Raw genomic sequence first — 22,295 nt, forward strand, 5'->3', positions numbered from 1 at the left:
CTAGTAAACGCTGAACAAATGCCCGGATTATTACTGTCCTCTCCCAAGCGCTCAGTCCAGCGCTCTGCTCATAGTAAGCGCTGGATAAATGCCAGAGATTGATTGATTTCAACCCCAGCCTGCAGGGCCGGGAGGAGGGGCGATGGGGAGCTGGAACTGACTGCTTATTCAGGCTGGGGAGCTCAGGCATTCAGCTGGGGGGGAGAGGGGGGGTCTCCAAGCCCTAGGCCCCAGGGCTAGGGGCCAGGAGGGGGCCACTTCAAGGAAGGGAAGGAGCCATCTGCTCCCAGGCCCCTCCAGAGGTCACTGCTTTGTCAAGCCCTCCCTCCTTCCCCCACTCTCTTGACACTGCCCTTTGACCCAGGGCCTCAAAGGAAAAAGAAAACCCAGGCCTGATGAAAGTCGGGGTCTGATAGAGAGAGACAGGCAAGCCGGAGGTGGGGGGAAGGGGGAAGACACAGCCTTCTCTCCTCATTAAAGGGGCCAAGCTCCATTCCAGACTCCCTCCAGGGGAGCACCCAGAAGAGCTCCCAGCGGCCTTGGGAAGCCGGGACTGGGCTGGGGGTGAAGCGAGAAAATAATCATAGTAACGATAATAACTGCGGAATTTGTCGAACGCTTCCTATGAGCCAAGCAGTGTACTAAGCGCTGAGGTGGGTACGAGCCAATCGGGTTGGACACGGTCCCTTCCCCTCTTGAGGCTCACAGTCTTAATCCCCGTTTTACAGAGCCCCTAACCCACACCCCTTGCGAAAAGCAGCCAGCTGGGAGAACCCCCAACAGAGAAAAGAAGCAGTGTGGCCTAATGGAAAGTGAGGACTAAGGTTCTAATGTTGACTTGTCCATGGTCACTTTGCTTCTCTGGGCTTCATTTTCTCATCTATAAAATGGGGATCCGAGGCTTGTTCTCCCTTCCCGTTAGACTTGTGAGCCCCTCCTGGGACAGGGACCGAGTCCAACCTGGTGATCTTGTATCCACTCGGCACATAATAACAAAAATAAGAATTGTGGTGTTTGTTGAGCACTTCCTATGAGCCAGGCACTTGCGGTAGATAGAAGGTAATCAGGATGGACACAGTCCCTGTCCCACATGGGGCTTGTAATCTTAATCCCCATTTTACATATGAGGGAACTGAGACACGAAGAAGGGAAGTGACTTGCCCAGGATTATTCAGCGAAGTGGCAGCACTAGGATTAGAACCCAGGTCTTTCTGACTCTCAGGCCTGTGTTCTATCCCTGATCTCCCTCCTATTTAAATTGTGAGTCCTATGGGGGGGCAGAAACTGTGTCTGATCTGATTATCTTATATCTTATCCAGGGTTTAGTGCAGTCCTGGACACGTAGTAAACGCTTAACAAATACCAACATCAGTATTATTATTATTGTTATTATTATTATAGCTCTCCTAAGCACCTAGTACAGTGCTCTGCACAAATCCAGCACTCAGTAAATACCAAAGACTAACTGACTGGTTGAAAACACCAGACACAGAGACTTTCTCAGACCCGGACTGCCCTGTATTAAACCTGACAAATGACCTCTCTGCAGTGCTTAGAACAGTGCCAGTGCTAAGAACAGTGCTTGGCACATAGTAAGGGCTTAATAAATACCATCACTTACTTGCGCAAGCCCCTGCCCTGCTTTCTCTCTGTTCTGAAGGAAACAGGGTCCACATGCACATTCCCACAGGAAAATCCAAGAGGAGAAAGGAGCCGTAAGCTCACGGTGGGCAGGGAATGTGCCCACCAACTCTGTTTTTATAAAACAAATTTTTTAAATGGTCTTTGTTAAGCACTTACTACGTGCAAGACATGTTCTAAGCGCTTTGGTAGCTATGCAAACTAATCAGGCTGGATGCATCTCATTTTCCTCATCTGTAAAATGGGGATTCGATACCTGTTCTTCCTCCAATTTAGACTGTGAGTCCTGTAGGACAACAGGGACTGTGTCTGACCTGATTATCTTGTATCTTTTGATTATCTTGTACCTTCATCAGTGCTTTGTGAAGTGCTGGACACAGAGTAAGTGTTTAACAAGCCCCACATTTATTATTGATTATTGTAAGACCATCTGTGACTTTATCTTTTAATGGAAATGTGGCCCTAAATTGGCTTCGGTGAAGTAATTTGCATCCTCTCCCATGCTCTGGGACATCATTCATTAGTACTTCCTGTGATAATAATAATGAAGGTATTCGTTAAGTGCTCACTACATGCCAAGCACTGTCCTAAGCACTGGATGTCACTCAGTGCCCACTGCCAATCTGTCAGGCAAGCAGGCATAAACACACACACACGCGCGCAGACACACGCACACACGAGTACACAGATTAAGAGTTAGATGTAGAATTAATACCGTTAGTATTCACCCAGATTTCAGTTTGGGTGTCTGAGCATTTAATTTCCAGGCCTTAGTTATATTTTAAGAACTCAAATTTTTTTCCAGGCAAAGGGAGCAGAGATGTCAAGTTAGGTTAAAATCCTTTGCCCTTTTAATCTTCAAAGCACTTCTAAATGAAGTCCACTGCCATCAAAAAAAAACCCGCCTGTGAGCACTAATAACTTTTTTAATAATGCTCGTCAGGTACCGAGGCAGCTCGTAGACAATAATAATGTATAACAATGATAGTAAGGCATTATGATTTCTATTATGAAGCATTTCAACAGCACCATGTGGTTATAGACTGCTTGGCTGTAATTGTTAGCTATCACTTAAAAAGAACTGCCTGCTGAACTCTCCTCCTCCAGGGAGGGGAGCAGGGTCAGGACTGCAGCTCCCCTTTCAATCATTGGTATTTATTGAGCGCTTACTATGTGCAAAGCACTGTACTAGGCACTCAGGAGAGCACAGTACAACAGAATTAGTTCAAATTATTTGGACTATAACGAGGCAACAAGGGAAAGGGGAATAGTGTGGTCAAGGGGGAAGGGCATGGGCGGGGAATCAGAGGACCTGAGTTCTAATTCCGCCTCTGCCGCCAACCTGCTGGTGACCTCGAGCAAGTCACTTCACTTTCCTGGGCCTCGGTTCCTCATCTGTGAAATGGGGATTAATTACCTCTTCTCCCTCCCCCTTAGACTGCCAGGGACCGTGTCTGATTCAATTATATTTACTGCCCACAGTAAGCACTTAACTAATTCCACAATTATTACTATTATTATTATGTCATTGTGGGCAGAGAATGTGTCTGTTTATTTTGGTATTATACTTTCCCAAGCGCTTAGTGCAGCGCTCTGCACACAGTAAGCGCTCAATAAATACCATTGATTGAATGAATGATAATGCTCAGTCTCCATCTTGACTTTGTCCATCCTGTTCAGTGGCCCCAGAATCCAAGACAAGCAGTGTTGCCTAGTGGATACCACACGGTCCTGAGAGTCCGAAGGATCTGGGTTCTAATTCCGGCTCCGCCACGTGTCTGCTGTATGACCTTGGGCTAGTGGTATCACTTCTCTGAACCTCACTTCCCTCTTCTGGAAAATGGGGATGAAGACTGTGAGCCCCATGTGGGACAAGGACTGTGTCTAACCTGATTAGCTTGTATCTGCTCCGGCGCTTGGAACAGTGCCTGGAACATAGTAGGCACTTAACAAGTATCATTAAAAATAAAAAGGAGCTTTGAACTTGTTTCTCCCTCCAGGACACCCTCATCCCCACCCCGCTCTGCAGGCCTTCTCTGACTCACTTTTAGGAAGGACGTTCCCTTTTTTCCCCTTCTCAGGGACCTGGAGAGTTTCCAGTACTCTACCCGTGTCGACTACGAGAGGGAGAGTCAAGCAGAGGCCTGTCCGTTCCATTCCTGGCTTGGGCAGCGGCTAGCCAGTGGAAGGCCATCTGCTACAAGTCAAAACTCACCTGTGCCGGGCAGCAATGGCACGGAAGAGAGTCCAGGGCGGAGTCTCGATCTTACTGTGCGGAAGGAGGCGGTGGTCAACCACTGTCGGATTTTTACCAAGAAAACTCTCTGGATCCACTACCAGAGCCATTGCTGATGGAGGCGGGGTGTCCTGGGAGAGAAGTGTCCTTGGCGTCGCTACGGAGACGACTCGACGGCATAAGACGAGACGAGATTCCCTTTTTTAGAGCCCCCGGGCCTGTGCCTCTGGCCTGGAACGTCCTCAAATCTCGGCCGAGGGACCCTCCCCATGGGGGCCGCGTGGCCTTCCCGTCCCTCGCGACCCTCGAAGGCACTGCTTCCTGGGGTCCCGCCAGCTTCACCGAATGCCCGCGGAGTCCACCGTGCCTGACCAGCAAACCCTGCCATCACTAAATCCTGTCGATCCCACCTTCACACACTTTGCTAAAGTCCACCCTTTCCTCTCCTTCCAAACTGCTACCACGTTCATACAGTCATCCCATCCCGCCTGGATGACTGCATCAGCCTCCTTGCTGACCTCCCAGCCTCCCGTCTCTCCCCATTCCAGTCCATACTTCACTCTGCCGGATCATTTTTCTACAAAAACATTCAGGAATGTCACCCCGCTTCTCAGAGAACTCCAGTTATTACCCATCCTCCTCTGAATCAAACCAAAACTCCTCACCATTGGCTTTAAAGCAGTCCACCACTTTGCCCCCTCCTACCTCACCTCGCTACTCTCTTTCTACATCACTCCTCTAGTGCCAACCTTCTGAACCTGTCTCGATCTCACCACCGACCCCTAGCCCACTTCCTGCCCCTGGCCTGGAACGCCCTCCTTCCTCAAATCTGACCGACAGTGACTCTCCCTTCTTCAAAACTTTATTGAAGGCTCCTGTCCTCCAAGAGGCCTTCTCATTCTAAGCCCCTCCTTCTCCAGACTTGCTCCCTTTGCTCTTCCCGGTCCCAGGCCCACAGCATTTAGGTACAGATTTATTTATTTGTATCGATGTCTGTCTCCCCCACCTCCCCCAGACTGTTAACTCGTTGTAGGTGGGGAATGTGTCCATTTATTGCTGTACTGTACTCTCCCAAGCACTTAGTACAGTGCTCGGCACACAGTAAGCGTGCAATAAATACGATTGAATGAATTGAATGAATGGATGAATGAATGGAGTCATCCCTACCCTGGCCCACTGACCTCTGACCCGCAGCCCGGGAGTCTATCAGCACCCTGTTGGTGGGGGGGGGTAGCGGGGAGCGACCTCTCCCGACCCCCATTACTCAGGAATCCCCCTTGGCGCCTCCGGGAAAGCAGGGATGGAATTTCTGACTGTGCCCCTCACGTCTGTTTGTGCAGGGCAGCACGGTCTGCCTGCATCTGGGCTGAGGCGGAATTTATTGAGCTGGGGGCAGGGAAAGGAGGCGCCCCCACCCTCCAGCACCACCCTCATTTTACAAGGGCAGACCATCCTTCCCCCTCGCCCCTCAACACACACCCAACATGGGGAGGGGGGACAGGGAAGCTCAAAGCTTGAGGGGCTCTGGGGGGAAAGGGGGCTTCAGGCTCTCAGCCATGATTGGGGCTGAGAACTGGAGAAAGGAGAAGGCCTGGATAGTCAATAATAAATTAGTATTGTCGCTATTATTATCGTATTTGTTAAGCACCACTCTGTGCCAAGCACTGTGCTGAGCTATCTGTCTCCCCACCCCCACCCCCACCCCTACCCCTAGACTATAAACTCATTGTGGACAAGGAATGTGACTGTTTATTATTGCATTTTACTTTCCCAAGTGCTTAGTAGAGTGCTCTGCACATAGTAAGCGCTCAATAAATCTCTGCACATAGTAAGCGCTCAATAAATACTATTAAATGAATAAATACAATTGAATGAATGAATGAATGAATGAAAGAGCCTGGGGGTAGATACAAAGTAGCCTGGAGTAGTGGATAGAGCACAGGCCTGCGAGAGTCAGAAGGTCATGGGTTCTAATCCCAGCTCTGCCAACTGTCTGCTGTGTGACCTTAAGCAAGTCACTTCACTTTCTGGGGCTCAGTCCCCTCATCTTTAAAATGGGGATTGAGACTGTGAGCTCTACGTGGGACAGGGATAAACCCAACCTGATTTGCTTGTATCCACCCCAGCACTTAGTACAGTGTCTGGCACAGAGTAAGCACTTAAACACCACAATTAGTAGTATTATTTTCATCACAAGATAAGCAGATCAGACAGTTCCTTTTTGGGACAGGGAATGTGTTTGATTTGATTTGATGGTATCACCCCAGCCCTTAATTGATAATCAATCGTATTTATTGGTCACTTCTTGTGTGCAGAGCTCTGTACTTCAGTGCTTGGGAAGGTATCACAGAGTTGGCAGACCCATTCTCTGACCACCAGGAGCTTATAGTCTAGAAGGGGAGACAGACATTAAAATTAATTATAGATAGGTATATAAGTGCCGTGGGGCTGATGGAGGGGTGAATAAAGGGTATAAATTCAAGTGGAAGGGCAGAGCAAAAAGGAGAGGGAGTAGGGGAAAAGAGGGTTTAGTCAGGGAAGGCCTCTTGGAGATGTGATTTTAATACAGCTTTGAAGGTGGTCTATCAGATATAAAGAGGGATGGAGTTCCAGGACAGAGGCAGGACGCAGGTGGGAGGTTGGCAGCGATGGAGATGAGATCGAGGTACATTGAGAAGGTTGGCTTTAAAGGAGTAAAGTGTGCAAGGCTGGGTTGTAATAAGGACACCACAGTTGGCTTGATTATGCTGTATCTACCCCAGGGCTTAGGGTAGTGCTTAGTCCGTAGCAGGGTCTTACCAAATGCCACAGTAATTCTTTTTATCCATGTTCAATGCCCCTGCTGAGTCTAAGATCTGCCCCCAGCCCCCCCGCAACTGATTTGGCCTCTCCAAGACCCCCAGCTCTGGTACTGATTTGGGTTCAGCCCAGAGCTTCTGCGCCCCCAGCCTTGTTCAGGGAAGCATCAAAACAGGGGGGTGACGAGGCTCTGATGTCCACGCACCCCACGACAGTCACCCCTGATGGTGAGGGGTGAGTGAGGGTGGGGGGTGATAAGAGGAGCCCCTGTCGACCAGCTGGCGCTGCTGCAGAGGAGGGGGCGGGTAAGGGCAATCAGCACCCCCTCCCCTCTGTGGGCCACCACCCAGGGGGACGAACGCAGGCAGCGACCCCCCAAACGGTCCTCATCCCGGAGCCGGCGCTTTCTCCAGCAGCGGCCCCCGACTTCCCCCTGATTTTGTTTCGATGTTCGAACAATAACGGACTAATTGTGACTGATGAGGTGATCAGCAGCACCAGCGGGGGCCGTGGGGTGGGGGGCGGCAGAGGGGTTTGGGCAAGAGTGAGATGAGATGGGGCTGGAGGAGGATGGGGAGGAACCTGGGAGGGGTGGAGGGAGGAGAGGGGTTCGGGTAAGAACGAGATTCACTCATTCATTCAATCATATTCATTGAGCTCTTACTGTGCAGTAATAATAATAATTATGATATCTGTTAAGTGCTTACTATGTGCCAAGCACTCTTCTAAGCCCTGAGGTAGGTACAAGATAATTGGGTTGGACACAGTTCCTGTCCCACGTGGGGCTCACACTTACTCCCCATTTTGCAGCCGAGGTAACTGAGGCCCAGAGAAGTGAAGTGACTTGTCCAAGGTCATATAGCAGATAAGTGGCAGAGTCGGGAATAGAACCCAGGTCCTTCTGATTCCCAGGCCCGTGTTCTATCCGCTAGGCCTCACCGCAAAGCACTGTACTAAGCTCTTGGGAGAATACAGTACAACAGACACATCCCCTGGCCATAATGAGCTCATGGTCTGCAGGGGGAAACGGACATGAATATACATAAGTGAGTTGATGGGGTGAAGGTGGAGGGGCGGTAGGGGTGTTGGGACCAGGAGTGAGATGAAGTGGGGGGGAAGGAGAGGGGTGGGGGTGGAGGGGCGGCAGCAGGATTGGAGCAAGAGCGAGATTCATTCATTCAATCGTAGTTATTGAGCGCTTACTGTGTGCAGAGCACTGTACTGAGCGCTTGGAAAGTACAATTCGCCAACAGAGAAGGACAATCCCACCCCAACAACGGGCTCACAGTCTAGAAAGGGGAGACGGACAACAACACAAAACAAAACAAGTAGACAGGCATAATGATGGTTTTTGTTAAGCCCTTACTATGTGCCAAGCACTGTTCTAAGCGTTGGGGTAGATACAAGGTAATCAGATTGTCCCACGTGGAGCTCCTAGTCTTAATCCCCATTTTACAGATGAGGTAACTGAGGCACAGAGAAGTGAAGTGACATTCAGCTGACAAGGCGGAGCCAGGATTAGAACCCTCTACCTCTGACTCCTAAGCCCGGGCTCTTTCCACCAAGCCACGTGGCTTCTCTGTGAGATGAGGTGGAGGGGCAGGAACCAGGCCTCGGGTCTCCACTCCGGACACCCGAGGCCGCCCCACGGAGTTGAGACTCACCCACATGCCCTCGCACGAGACCGAGCCTCCACTCTTGCACTCCGACCTTACCCACTTAAAGCTGGGGAAAGGGAAGCTTTCAGAAGTGTGTCCACGCGTTTACCCAAGCTCTCTCACACCCACAAGCTCTCACCTACATATAAACTCTCTCTTCCACACCAGATCTCACCCACATAAACTCTCTCAGCCCCACCCCACCCCTGCCACATACATGAGCTCTCTCACGGGTACACCCACGGACTCTCACACGCGAGTCCTCTCTCACAAAGGCACACGCATCTCCCAAACGTGCCCCCGCACCCGCAATCTCACCCTTTCCAACGGCCATCCGCGCACCGAAACTTACACACCGGCTTCAACACACCCACACCCCCCGGGGCCTATTTCCCCGATGACCGCCCTCCCACCCCGGCCCTGTCCCAAGCATGGAGGCACGCACGCTCCCTCCCACGCCCCCCGTTGCCCGCTGCCCCTCTCCCTAGCGCACCCTCGGTTTAAGCCGTTCTTTGTGCGGCAGAATTGATCCCCGCTCTTCATTAGCGCTCTCCGCCGCAGCACAATTTCATTTGTCTCTCTCCAATGTGTTCTGGCTCATTGTCCCTCTCCCCTGACCTGTGGAAAATCAGTCACTGAGCTCAGTGGCGGCGCTAAGTGCAGAGTGCAGCATCAAAGGCCCGTGATGGAGCTTCGAACGAGGACAAAAGAACCGCTTTCAACACCAAGGCCGCAGGCCCGCTCCGGGCCCGGGGACCCAGGCGGCCGAGAGCCGGGTAGGGAGGGAGGGAAAAGGGGTCCCAGGAGGTGCGGGGGGAAAAGGAACCAAGGGAAGGGGGGAGAGAGAGAGGGAGGGAAACACAGAGGAAAGACAGAGTGAAGAGGGAGAAAGGGAGAGAATGGAGGGACTGAATAGAGTGGCTTAAAACCATTCATTCAGTCATATTTATGAAGCGCTCACTATGTGCAGAGCACTGGACTAAGCGCTTGGGAAAGTAGAGAAGCAGTGTGGCTTAGTGGAAGGAACACGGGCTTGGGAGTCGGAGGCTGTGGGTTCTAATCCCGGCTCCGCCACTTGTCAGCTGTGTGACTTTGGGCAAATCAATTTCTCTGGGCCTCAGTGACCTCATAGGTAAAATGGGGATGAAGACCGTGCAACTGGGACAACCTGATAACCTTACATCTCCCCCAGCGCTTAGAACAGTGCTTGTCACATAGTAAGCGCTTAACAAATACCATCCTCATCATCATCATTATTAATATTATTACAAGACCAAGCTCAGGACATCCCTCAGCATTCCTGGGCTCATTCCCTATCTGTCAAATTTACCGAACTCGTATTGTGTGCAGAGCACTGTATTAACCGCTTGGGAGAGTACAGTAAAGTCGGTAGGCACAATCCCTGCCCTCAAGAAGCTTAAAATCTACTGTGTGCAGAGCACTGTACTGAACACCTGGGAAGGTACAATAGAGTAGGCAGACACAATTCCTGCCCTCCAGAAGCTTGCAGTCTACTTTCCTTCATTCAGTCTAATTTATTGAGCACCTACAGTGTGCAGAGCACTGTTCTAAGCTCTTGGGAAAGTACAATACAAAAATAAACAGTGACATTCCCTGTCCACAACAAGCTCACAGTCTATTTTGGGGGAGACAGACATCAGTACAACCAAATAAGAGAATAGCAGTGTGGCTTTGTGGAAAGACCCCAGGCTTGGGAGTCAGAGGACGTGGGTTCTAATCTCCGCCACTTGTCTGCTGTGTGACCTTGGGCAAGCCACTTAACTTCTCTATGTCTCAGCTACCTCATCTGTAAAAGGGGGATTAAGACTGCTAGCACCATGTGGGACAACCTGATTACCTCGTATCTACCACCAGCGTTTAGACAGTGTTTTGCCCATAGAAAGTGCTTAACAAATACCATAATGATTAATTATTATTATTAATTAAAACTACAGATATGTACAGAAGTGCTTTCAGGCTGGGAGGGGGAAAGAGCAAAGGGATAAATAAAATGGCAGACATTAGAGCTTTGGGGCTGGGAGGGGGAAAGAGCAAAGGGGAGAGTACAGAACACTGTACTACACACTAGGGAGAGGATAATAGAGTTGGGAGACAAGGTCCCTGCCCCCAGAGAACTCATAGTATAATAGTGGAGACAGACATTAAAATAAATGAGAAGCAGCACGGCCCAGGAGACAGAACACAGGCCTAAGAGTCAGAAAGGCCAGTCAGTCAGTCAGTCAGTCGTATTTATTGAGTGTTTACTATGTTCAGAGCACTGTACTAAGTGCATGGGAGAGTACAATATAACAGTTGGCTCTGCCACTTGTCTGCTGTATGACACTGGGCATCACTTCTCTGGGCCTCAGTTCCCTCATCTGTAAAATGGGGGTTAAGACTGTGAGTCCCATGTGGGACATGGACTGCATCCAACCTGATTGGCTTGTATCCACCCCAACAATTAGTAGAGTGCCTACACAATAGTAAGTGCTTAACAAACACCATTAAAAAAAAGGCAGAGGGAAGAGGGAAATGTGTATTTGCATTTGAAGACTGAGTGCCCCAGACTCACCCCCCCCACCTGTCTCCTCTCTTGGGCCAAGACCGGGGCAGGGGACTGGGATGGGGAGATATCAAGGCCCAGGTTCATTCATTCATTCATTCAATCATTTTTATGGTGCACTTACTGTGTGCAGAGCACTCTACTAAGCGCTTGGGAGAGTACGACGCAACAATAAACAGACACATTAGCTGGCCACATTGCGGGGCTGAGCTCCAACAGACAACCACTCTCCCCCACTTCAAAGCCTTATTGAAAGCACATCTCCTCCCAGAGGCTTTCCCAGCCTAAGTCCCACTTTTCCTCATCTCCCTCTCCCTTCTGCATCTCCCTGACTTGCTCGCTTTGTTCTTCCCCCCTCCCAAGCCCCACAGCACTTAGGTCTATATCTGTCATTTTATTTATTTGTATTGATGTCTGTCTCCCACCCTCTAGATTTTAAGCTCATTGTGGGAAGGGACTGTCACTGTTTACTGTTGTATTGTACTTCCCAAGTGCTCAGTACAGTGTTCTGCAGACAGTAAGTGCTCAATAAATATGACTCAATTAATGAATCCCCATGGATGTATCCCCCGCCTCTGTGCTACTCTACTGGCCACCGGCACCCATGGAGGCTCCATGGACCCTACCCCTCCCATGCACGAGTCCCAGGGTCTCATCGGGTGCCCTCCGGCCCTGCGGGTGATCAGGAGGAAGAGATCCTGAGCAGGTGGACCGGTGGCCCCCCCATACCCTCCTGCACCCCCTCCTCTGCGTGCATGGGCCCGAGCTCTCGGAAGCTACAGCCGCCAACGCTTTGGGGTAGTGAGTGCTTTAATCAGATCATGCACCTCAGTGCAGGCGAAATCTCTGGCGTTTCTGCACATGAATCCCCAGGCCCAATTCCCCTGGTGGCGGCGGTGGTGGTGGTTGGAGCGGGGGGGAGGGGGTCTTTCAGCTTGCCCACCCTGCAGAACCCAATGTGGGGTCACCTGAGAGAGCTTCCTCAGTCCCCCGACCCCGGCCTGGGCGGGGGCGGTCCGTGAGACTGCGGTGTCCCCAGCTTCCCCGTTCCAGCCGCTCCGGTCCATCCACCGCCTCCCAGCAACCAGCCCCCCACATTTGCCAACTGCAAATGCCTTTCCCTTTGAGCAGCTTTTGAGCAGCCGGCATTCCCAGCTCGCCTGGGAACAATGGAGGCGCACAAGAAAGGGAGAAGACGGTGGCCAGGGGCTCCCCAGGGGCCATCTGGCCGGCCCGCCGCCGAGGACGAGGGCTGGGAACCGGGAGACGTCCGCCTTCCAAATCCGCTCCGAGCCACTTACTGGGAGGGGATCTGGGCGACCCCTGACCCTCTCACCGCCGCTCCCCCCTTGGAGTCGCCCAGCTGGGAACTCTGAGAGCCAGGGCCCGGCCGGGAAGAGAGGGAGCTGGAAGCCGGTCATTTGCTATTATTATGGTATCTGTTAAGCGTTTACTATGTGCCAAGCACTGTTCTAAACACTGGAGTAGTTACGAGGTAATCAGGTTGTCCCTCGTGGGTCTCACAATTTTAATCCCCATTTTACAGATGAGGTAACTGAGGCACAGAGAAGTTAAGTTGCTTGCCCAAGGTCAGAAAGCAGACAAGTTGCAGATGGGATCCAACTAGACACCAGTGAGCCCCCGACTCCCCCTACACTCTCCTTCCCCCTCCTTTAATAATAATAACTGTGGTATTTGTTAAGCGCTTGCTGCGCGCCAGACATTGTACTAAGCTCTGGGGTGTATCCACAAGCAAATTGGGTTGGTCACCCGGTCCCTGTCCCACATGGGGATCCCAGTCTCAATCCCCGTTTGACGGATGAGGGAACCGAGGCCGAGAGAAGTGAAGTGACTTGCCCAAGGTCACAAGTGGCAGAGCAGGTCCCAAGTGGCAGAGCCAAGATTAGAACTCACGACCTTCTGACTCCCAGGCCCGTGCTCTATCCATTAAGCCACGCTGCTTCTCGATGAAGCCAGGAGGCCGGGAAGCTGGGAGGCAGCTGCGTAAGGTTTTTCCAGAGTCTTATTCAGAGGTGAACTTTGCTCTCGGAGCGGCAGGCTGAGGACATAAATCCAGGCTCAGCTGCACACCAGGGTCCAGAGAAAATCTTCACCAATGTCTCTTCCCACTGCTGCTTGCTCAGTGCAGGGTCGCCAGCAACCAGCAGGTAGCCCACCAGCCCAGGGGTGCCTGGCAAGTAGCCCACGGGCCCGGAGTGCTCGACCGGTAGCCCACAAGCCCGGGGCGCCTGGCAGTTAGCTTACAAGCCTAGAGTGCCTGAAAGGTAGCCCACAATCCTAAGGTGTCCAGCTGGTAGCCCACAAGCCAGGGTGCCTCCAGCTCACAATCCCGGGATGCCCAGGAGGTAGCCCACGGGCACGAGGCAGGAGCCACCCCTTCTTTCCTTTGCTGCCAGCCTCCTGAGCTGGCTGCCACTCATCAGTTCAAATGCCTCCACTCCCAGAGCTTTTTCCTCTCCTCCCCCCTGCTCCCCTAAAATCCAGCGAGGGACGGTCCTCACCCAGCCACTCTCTGGCCTGGCCCCAGGCCTGGCCCCAGTCCCCTGGACTATTAGGGACCAGTGCCCTCACACTTTCTGGGCTGGAGACAACTCCTCCCCCTGGCAGAGTGGAAGCTCCTTGCTGCCAGGGAATGTGTCACTTACTTGTCTGGTATAATGTCCCGTCCCCAGGGGAAAGGGTGTCCTACCCATCCCACTGAAAAGCAGCATGGCTTTGTGGATCGGCCTGGGAGTCAGAAAGACCTGGGTTCTCATCCCGGCTCTGCCACTTGTCTGCTGTGTGACCTTGGGCAAGTTACTTCACTTCTCTGGGCCTCAGTGATCTCATCTGTAAAAGGGGACAAGGGACTGTGTCCAAGCCGGTTTGCTTGTAATCACCCCAGTGCTAGTTTAGTGCCTGGAACAAAGTAAGTGCTTAACAAATACCGTAATAATAATAATAATTATTAAGGGGCCAGTTGGGGCAGCAGGCTCGGCTGGGCTTCGGGACCCCCAGACTCTCTCCACAGGGCCTAGGGTGGAGGTTGGTCCTAACAGAAGGCACCGTTTCCTGCCCCCCCTGCAGAAACCAGATCCTCTCGCCAGGTTCAGAGAGGCTTATGGGTGCAGCATGAGGGGCCTGGGCTAGACACAAGGAAGAACCTCCAGAGAGCGAGGGCTGTTGGCTACTGGTAAGGGCAGCTGAAGGAGACTTTAGAACAGATTCGACCTTGATCCAGAAAGAATATAATAATAATTATGGTATTTCTTAAGCACTTACTATGTACCAAGCCCTGTCCCGCCCCCTCGGGAACCTTCTTCCACCATGATAATAATAATTACGGACCTTGTTAAGAACTTAGCATGTGCCAAGCACTGTTCTAAGCACTGGAGTAGATACAAGGTAATCAGGTAATCAGGGCATTTGCTCAGCTGGAGGGGAAACTGGAAACCTGGAGGAAACCCTCCTAGTCGGCTTACAGAGTTTCGGGCGAGTCCACGGTAGAGTCATGAAAAGACCTGAGGGATGGGGGTGTTGAGGGCCGCTCTTCATTCCTGGGGTTCGGCCTGCCTCAAGCAGAGTTCCCCGGAACTGGTCCCCCCACCTTTTCCCTGCGAGGAGGGGCTTGATGGCCCCAGGATGGTAAACTTAAAACAAACTTCAACTCCAGCCAATGTCCAAAGCGTTAAAAACACCAATCTCCGTGAGGTGCCAGAGTTAAGAAGGCACTGTGTACCTCAAAGGCAGCAGGGTTTTTCAAACTATTATCGGTTCAAGAAAATTAAACTTCTTTAAGAATAGGGTGTCCGGGGACAAGGTACTCATCTTACGCTCACGTGCTTATCAATCCATGGTATTGACTGAGCTCTTACTGTGTGCACAGCACAGTACTAAACACTTGGGAGAATACAATACAACAGAGTTGGCAGACACTTTCCCTGCCCATAACGAACTTACAGTCTGGGGGGAAACAGACGTTAATATAAATAATTTATATTGAATTTATAGATAGGTTCATAAGTGCTGTGAGGGCTAAGGTGGGGTGAACACCAAACACTTATGCCCATATCTGTAATTTATTTATTTCACTGTTGTCTCCTCCTCTAGACTGTAAGCTCTTTGTGGACAGGAAATGTCTACCAACTCTGTTGTAGTCTCCCAAGCATTTAGTACAGTGGCTTTCAATAAATACCACTGATTGATACCATTTCAAGCTCTTTCTCTCTCTCTCTCTCTCTCTCTCTCTCACACACACATATCCATACACAAACCCATCCGCACACAGTCTAAGGCTCCCCAGAGGTCATCTGGCCCATTCCCCTGCCCTCGGGTAGTCATGCGCCTGAACGACCCTGATCTTAGGTGCAAGATCTCCTTCTCTTTAGGAGAATGACTAACCACCTTTGTCTCCTGTCCAAAGCTGGAAGTCCTTCCTCACATCTAACACAAATCTCTCCTGCTGCAGTATCAGTCCTTTCCCTCTTTGCCCCGTCCTCGCTGGAGACGTGGGGCGGCCAGTGACCCTCCGGCCTGTGGGGAGCCATCCAGACCCTCTGTTCTGGACTCTCCTTCCCAGACTTGAGGTTTGCGGAGAGGGAGAATTATTCATTGTAGAACGTGTCTACCAACTCTTTTAAACTGTACTCTCCCAAGCACTTAGTACAGTGCTCTGCACACACTAAACGCTCGATAAATACGACTGATGGATTGATTGATTATTCCCCCATTTTGCAGACGGGGAGATCGAGGCTTGCAACAGTGGAGCTTCCTGGTGGCGCTGGAATGGTCTTCCGAGCCCAGGGACCCCTGCCCGGCCGCCTGGGGTCCAACAAGTTAACACAGTCCTCTGGGAAGAGGTGAGGGCTGGGCCGTCGCCCCAAAGCAGCTCCAAGAGCCCCTCTCGAAAACGCATCCAATCCCCTGCCTGTGTCTGCAGAGGGGCCAGCTGGACTTCCTGACATCCAGAACTCCTCTGGGGACATGGCAGCTCCCTCCTCCCTGCCCCACACCTGGCCTCCCTCCTCTGCTCTGAGACCCGCATGCTGGAATGCGGAGGGAAGGCCATGGAGGGTTCCTCAAGGTCCCTCGAAACCGAGCTGTTTAAGGGAAACTAGCTCAGGACTGGGAAAAAAATCGGGCTTCGGGAGTGTCCGAATTTTAATGAAAACTGAGATGACAATGCCCCGGACTGGTCTGTCCATCCCTGTTGAGCTCCCAGCAGCCTCGTGTTCCCCTCCATCCCCACGGGCCTAGCTTGATCCCTCCTGGCCCCTCGGATGCTCCCGACAGCCTCGTGTCCTCCTCGGTACCCCTGATCCTGGTCCAGTGCTATCCATCCCCGCCGAGCTCCCAGCAGCCTCGTGTCCTCCTCCGTCCCCCGCCCCGGGTCCGGTCCTTCCCGGTCCCTCCCGGCCGCTCCCCCACCCCCAGTCAGAGGGATGGAGATGTGCACTTACTGGCAGCCTGGATCCTGGCCTTGCGGCTCACCACCAGCCCGAAGCGGTTCTGAGCCACGCAGTCGTACTCGCCCTCGTCAGATGAGCCGTCCCCACGCTCCGCCCGGAACGGGGCCAGGTAGAGGGAGCCGTTGGCCAGCAGAAAGGCGTCCTCGCGGTCCGCCAGCACCGTCCCGTCCTTCCGCCAAGTGATGCTTATGGGTGGAGTCCCCTCCACCCGGCAGCCCAGCACCAGGGGCTGGGCCGGGACCACCACGCCGTCGCTCGGCTCCACGGCAAACGACAGCTCCGCCGAGTGGCTCGGGTCTGGGGGCGGGAGAGGAGATGGGTGTGGGGGCATCAGTGGTGGGATGGCCGGGGGAGGAATAAGAGGAAATGTGGGGGTCGCCAGGGGGAGGGTCAGGGGAAGAGACAGAGGAAATGTGGGGGTCACCGGGGGAGGATCGGGGAGGAGATAGAAGGAATATGGGGGACAACAGTGTGGGGGGGATCAGGGGAAGAGACAGAGGAATGTGGGGGTGAGCAGTGGGAGGGTTGCGGGAAGAGATGGGGAATGGGGGGGATGGGGAGAGAGAAACAGTTTGTTTTTATGGTATTTATTAAGCACTTACTGTATGTCAAACACTGTTCTAAGCCCTGGGGGTAGACACAAGTTGATTAAATTGGACACAGTCCTCGTCCCGCATGAGGTTCACAGTTTAAGTAGGAAGAACAGGAGACCTGGGGCACAGAGAAGTTAGGTGACTCACCCAAGGTCCCACAGCAGACAGGTGACAGAGCTGGGATTAGTACCCAGGTTCTCTGACTCCCAGGCCCGCGCTCTACCCACTAGACCGTTCTGCTTCCTCCCGGACTCGGACAGAGTTTCCGCCTGTGCTCCCCATTCCTCCCCATTCCAGGCAAACCCCTGCCCAGTCTGGTTCACCTGAACTCCCCCGCCCCCCTGGAGGGGGCCACAACAGCACCCAGTGAGGAGGGAGTGGGCGTGGGGGGAGAGGGGGACTGTCAAATCTCTAGGGAAGGAGTCAGCCTGGGTAATTAATCCAATTAATGGGAGAAGGGTCCTCTAATGATCCTCCCTCCACCCCGGGGCTCGGGCTCCACCCGGTCCCCTCTCTGCAGTGAGTCCACTTTTCTCCAATACAAAAATGGATCCTTCCCCAGCTCCTCAGTGTCCCCCAAGGTCCCTCCTCTGAGCAACGACGCTGAGCCCGGAGAGACCGGCTGTTGGCAGCGGACGTGGTGGGTTGGGGGGCCTGGGATGAGGTCTCGTGGACAGCCCAGAGGATGACGGAAAACTTGAGGGGGCTGGTCCGGGTCAGGGAAAGGTTTAGTTCTCCCAATGCTCTCCTGGGGTTCTTCCAGGGCTTAGTGGCAAGAGCAGGGGCTTGGGAGTCAGAGGACGTGGGTTCTAATCCTGAAACTGCCACTTGTCTGCTGTGTGATCTTGGGCCAGCCGCTTCGATTCTCTGTGCCTCAGTTACCTCATCTGGAAAATGGGGATTAAGACTGTGAGCCCCACGTGGGGTAACCTGATTTCCTTGTATCTCCCCTGCGCTTAGTACACAGTAAGCACTTAACATACCATTACTATTATTTATTTTTCCCGAGGGTTCTCCCAGGACTCTCCGGGAGTTCTCCCTGAACTCTCCTGGAGTTCTCCTGGTCTGCCCTTGGGGCTTTCCAAGGACTCTCCTAGCGGCGCTCTCCCAAGGTTCTGGAGATCAGTCTGACCTTCCAACATTTAAAGTGGGCCCCCCTTCCCCTGAAATAAACCCTGACTTTTCCCACCTCCCAGGACAGGTTGTCGCCTGCTCATGGTCAGGGACCCGGCGGGGGGGGGGGGGGGGGGGGGGGCGCTTCAGCCACGGTCACTTTCTTGGAAGAACCGGACCCCCACTCAACCCCTCTCCACTCCCCTCGGGGCTAATAAGGGGTGCCAACCCCAATCTTCTGTAGGTTCTAAGGAAAATGATGTTGCCTAGTGGGGGATTGGGTGGGGGAGAAACTAAAATGTCCTCAGACCCCCCTGGCTGAAGGACACCCTGTCTGAGGGCAGGAGGAAGGCCTGGGCCAGGGGGTCCCCGGACTAACCTGTCCCAGAGGCTGCTGGGAGAGCTGGAGGAGGGGGGCAAGAAGGGGTCAGGAGGTCATAGGGGGGCAGGAGTCCGGGGGTCTTGGGGAGGGAGGAGGGACGCTGGGAGCCAATGACGGGGAGAAGCTCGGCTTTCCTTCTGCCAACCGGGATTGTTGACAAAGCCATGTGCTCGGGGACCTGCTGCTTGTGTGTTTGTGCAAGTGTCTTTATGTGTGTGTCTGTGTGTCTGTGTCTGTGTGTCTGTGTGTGTGTGTGAAAGAGAGAGAGAAGGCATGTGCATCCCCCCAGATTGTAAACTAGTTAGGGGCAGGGAAAAGGTCGCCCAATTTTGTTATATTGAACTTTCCCAAGCGGTTACTACAGCACTCTGTGCATAGTAAGTGTTCGATAAATACCACTGATGGATGGATCGCCTGATAGGATGGAATAATAATAATAATAATAATAATAATGGCATTTGTTAAGCTCTTACTATGTGTCAAGCACTGTTCTAAGCCCTGGGGTAGATACAAGGTAATCAGGATGTCCCACTTAGGGCTCACAGACCTGTGTTTGCGCAAAACAGTCCGAGCGCTCAGAACAGCCCTCCGCACACCATAAGCACCCAATAAATACCATGCACTGAAAGCACGAATGCGATTGTGGTGTATGAAGCGATGGGTGTTGAAATGACGGTGATGGTCCGCGTGTGAAACCGGGCCCTTGTGTGGCCGGGCGTGCGCCAAACGATGAGCGTGAGACCCTCAAAGGTGTGCAAAACTCTGTGCGACCGCCTGCGCTCAGGCGTGTGGGGGTGCGTAGCGTGGCTCGTGTGGGCAGAACGACGTGGATCGGGGGGGCGTACGCCAAACACGTGCATGTGCCGAACTGCGACGGTGTGGGGGCAAAACAGGGTGTGTATGTATGTGTGTGTGAAAGAGAGAGAGAGAGGGAGAAACCGAGTGCATCCCCCTAGACTGTAAACTCGTTACGGGCGAGGAACAGGTCGATTCTGTTAGATCGAACTTTCCCAAGCGGTTACTACGGCTCTCCGCGCATAGTAAGCGCTCGATAAATACCACCGACGGATGGATCGCTTAATAGGATGTGACCCGTGCGTGCGCGAAACGGTCCGAGCTCTCGGAACGGCGCTCCGCACACCACAAGAGCCCAATAAACGCCACGGAACCAACGCACGAATGCGACCGCGACGTGCGAAGCGACGGGCGTTGAAACGACGGCGACGGTCCGCGTGCGAAGCCGTGTCCCGCGAGGCCGGGCGGACGCCAAACGATGGGCGCGAACCCCGGCCGGTGCGCGAAACTCTGCGCGACCGCCCGCGCTTGGGGACGAAACCGAGTGTAAGCGTGTGAGGGTGGCTCGTGTGGGCAGAACGACGTGGATTGGGGGGCGTGGGCGAAACACGTGCATCTGCCCAACCGCGAAGGTGTGGGGGCAAAACTGGGGTGTGAGCGTGCGAAACGGTTCGCACGCGACCCTGGATGGGCAGGAGACGGTGAGCGAGTGTGTGGAGGATACAATCTTGGGGGGCGGCGAGGTTTTCTGGTGAGTGGGCCGGGGGGCCCTTGGAGTCGTGAAGGAGCGTGCGTGTGTGCGCGCCTGTGGGGCCGTGGATGTGTGGGTCACCATGAGGGTCGCCGTGCGGGTCATCGTCCCATCCCGCAGCCTCTCCGCGGTCGGGCCTTCCTCCCCCTGTCCCCCGTCCCCTGTCCCCCGGGCCCCGTCGGGTCCGGGCCGCCTCCTCCGCGCAGCCCTCCGGGACTCACCGCCTCCGACGGCCAGCAGCAGCAGCAGCAGCCCCAGGGGCAGGGCCAGGGGCAGCGGAGGACCAAGGGGGCGGCCCGGGGGCTCGGGACCCCGGCCAGCCATCGACGCGGGACCCCGCTCCTCCTCCTCTTGTCCGCTCTCCTCCCGCCTCGCCCGGGTCCCGTGAGGTCCAGTAGGGTCCGGTCCTCCGGGGTCCAGCAAGGTCCGATCCTCCGGGGTCCGGTCCCGTGGGGTCCAGTGAGGTCCGGACCCGCGAGGTAGGGTAGGGTCCGGTAGGGCCGATCCAGTGGGGTCCAGTAAGGTCCGGCCCTCTGGGGTTCGGAAAGATCCGGTCCCGCGGGTAGGGTAGGGTCCGATCCAGTGAGGTCCGGTACGGTCCGGTCCTCCGGGGTCGGGGCCGGGCCCGCGGGGTCCAGTGGGGTGCCGAAAGGTCCGGTCCAGTGACGTCCGGTAAGGTCCGGTCCCGTGCGGTCCGGCGGGGGCCGGGCCGGTGGGATCCAGGGGCGTCCGGGCCAGTGGGGTCCAGTGAGCTCCGCTCCTGTGGGGTCCGGAAAGGGCCGGTCCTGTGCGGTCCAGTGGCGGCCGGGGCAGCGGCGTCCAGTAAGGTGGGGGCCGGCGGGTGGGTCCGCGCGGCGGCCTGTCTGGGTCCCGGTCAGGGCCGGGGGCGGGGGGCCGGGCGGGGGGCCGGGCGGCGGGGGGCCCGGGCGGCGGGGGGCCGGGCCCGGGACCGGCCGGGGGGCCGGCTCCGGCCGGGGGGCCGCGGGGGCCGGGGGCGCCGGACCCCGGGCTGTCGCGCCATCTTGCACCGGGATCGAGGGGATCTGTCAGCGTCGCCGGCCGCTCCCCTAGCCCCCTCCTCCAGCCCCCTCCTCCTCCAGCCCCCTCCTCCCCCAGCCCCCTCCTCCAGCCCCCTCCTCCTCCCCCAGCCTCCTCCCCCAGCCCCCTCTCCCCACCCCCCTTTTCCTCCAGCCCCCTCCTCCCCCTCCCGCCCCCCCCCCCCCCGGCCGCCCCCTTCCCCCTCCGGCCCCCGTCTGGGAAACAAAAGAGCCCAAAGAGGGCTTTAAGCGGCCGGAGCCGGACACGTCCGGCGCCTCCAACACGCCCCGGGACGCGAGCGAGCTTCCAAATGCGGCCTGGAGAGGATCGGGCCCCCCACCCCCTCGACCCCCGACCCCCGCGACCCCCCGACCTCCTATCCCGCCCCGGGCCTCCGGTCGAGACACGGGAAGGATGGGCGGGGGGCAGGAGGGAGGATGGAGGGGCCTGGGAAGAGGAGGGAGGATGGGGGGGGGGGGAGCTGGGAAGAGGAGGGAGGTTGGGTGGGGGGCGGGGGAGAAGAGGGAGGATGGGGGGGGCTGGGAAGAGGAGGGAGGATGGGTGAGGGGCGAGGGAGAGGAGGGAGGTTGGGTGGGGGGCCTGGGAATAATAATAATAACGTTGGTATTTGTTAAGCGCTTACTATGTGCAGAGCACTGTTCTAAGCGCTGGGGTAGATACAGGGTCATCCGGTTGTCCCACGTGAGGCTCACAGTCTTCATCCCCATTTTACAGATGAGGTAACAGGCACAGAGAAGTTAAGTGACTTGCCTACAGTCTCACAGCTGACAGGTGGCAGAGTCGAGATTCGAACCCCTGACCTCCGACTCCCAAGCCCGGGCTCTTTCCACTGAGCCAGAGGAGGGAGGTTGGGGGCGGCGGGGAGAAGAGGGAGGGGGGAGGGGGAGAGGAGGGAGTTGGGGGGAGGGTGGGGGAGAGGAGGGACGATGGTTGCGAGGAAGGGAAGACCAAAAGAGGGGTGGACCCCGGGCGGCCGGAGCCACTTTCCAGCGCTTAGTAGAGTGCCCAGCACATAGTAAGCGCTTAACAAGTGCCATTCTTATCATTACTTAAAGCCCCTCTGAGAAATCCCCACCAAGGGTTGAGGCCTGAGGAGGGGAGACGCACACCCCGAATCTCAGAAAGGGATGGGGGCACCCTGCGAAGATCCAAGATGTCAGTGACCCCCGGGTTGATGGCAGATGGGGGGGTCGTTGTGGCCCCCTCTCCTCTTGGAACGGGATTCTCTAGAAATTGT

General features: G+C 54.8%; 1 protein-coding gene across 1 annotated transcript in view; it reads right to left on the bottom strand.

Annotated features, from left to right (window-relative positions):
* IGDCC3 (immunoglobulin superfamily DCC subclass member 3) overlaps nt 1–21,020 on the bottom strand; it is a 55,951-nt gene extending 34,931 nt beyond the window's left edge. Inside the window, exons 1-3 of the mRNA XM_029065042.1 lie at nt 20,998–21,020; nt 20,221–20,759; nt 16,357–16,662 (exon numbers count right to left, since the gene is read on the bottom strand). Coding sequence (XP_028920875.1) covers nt 16,357–16,662; nt 20,221–20,759; nt 20,998–21,020 — 868 coding nt within the window. The remainder of the gene's footprint in view (nt 1–16,356; nt 16,663–20,220; nt 20,760–20,997) is intronic.
* Between the last annotated feature and the right edge of the window lie 1,275 nt (nt 21,021–22,295).

The sequence above is a fragment of the Ornithorhynchus anatinus genome, chromosome 5, assembly GCF_004115215.2.
Source record: "Ornithorhynchus anatinus isolate Pmale09 chromosome 5, mOrnAna1.pri.v4, whole genome shotgun sequence".
In the NCBI taxonomy this organism is placed as follows: Eukaryota; Metazoa; Chordata; class Mammalia; order Monotremata; family Ornithorhynchidae; genus Ornithorhynchus; species Ornithorhynchus anatinus.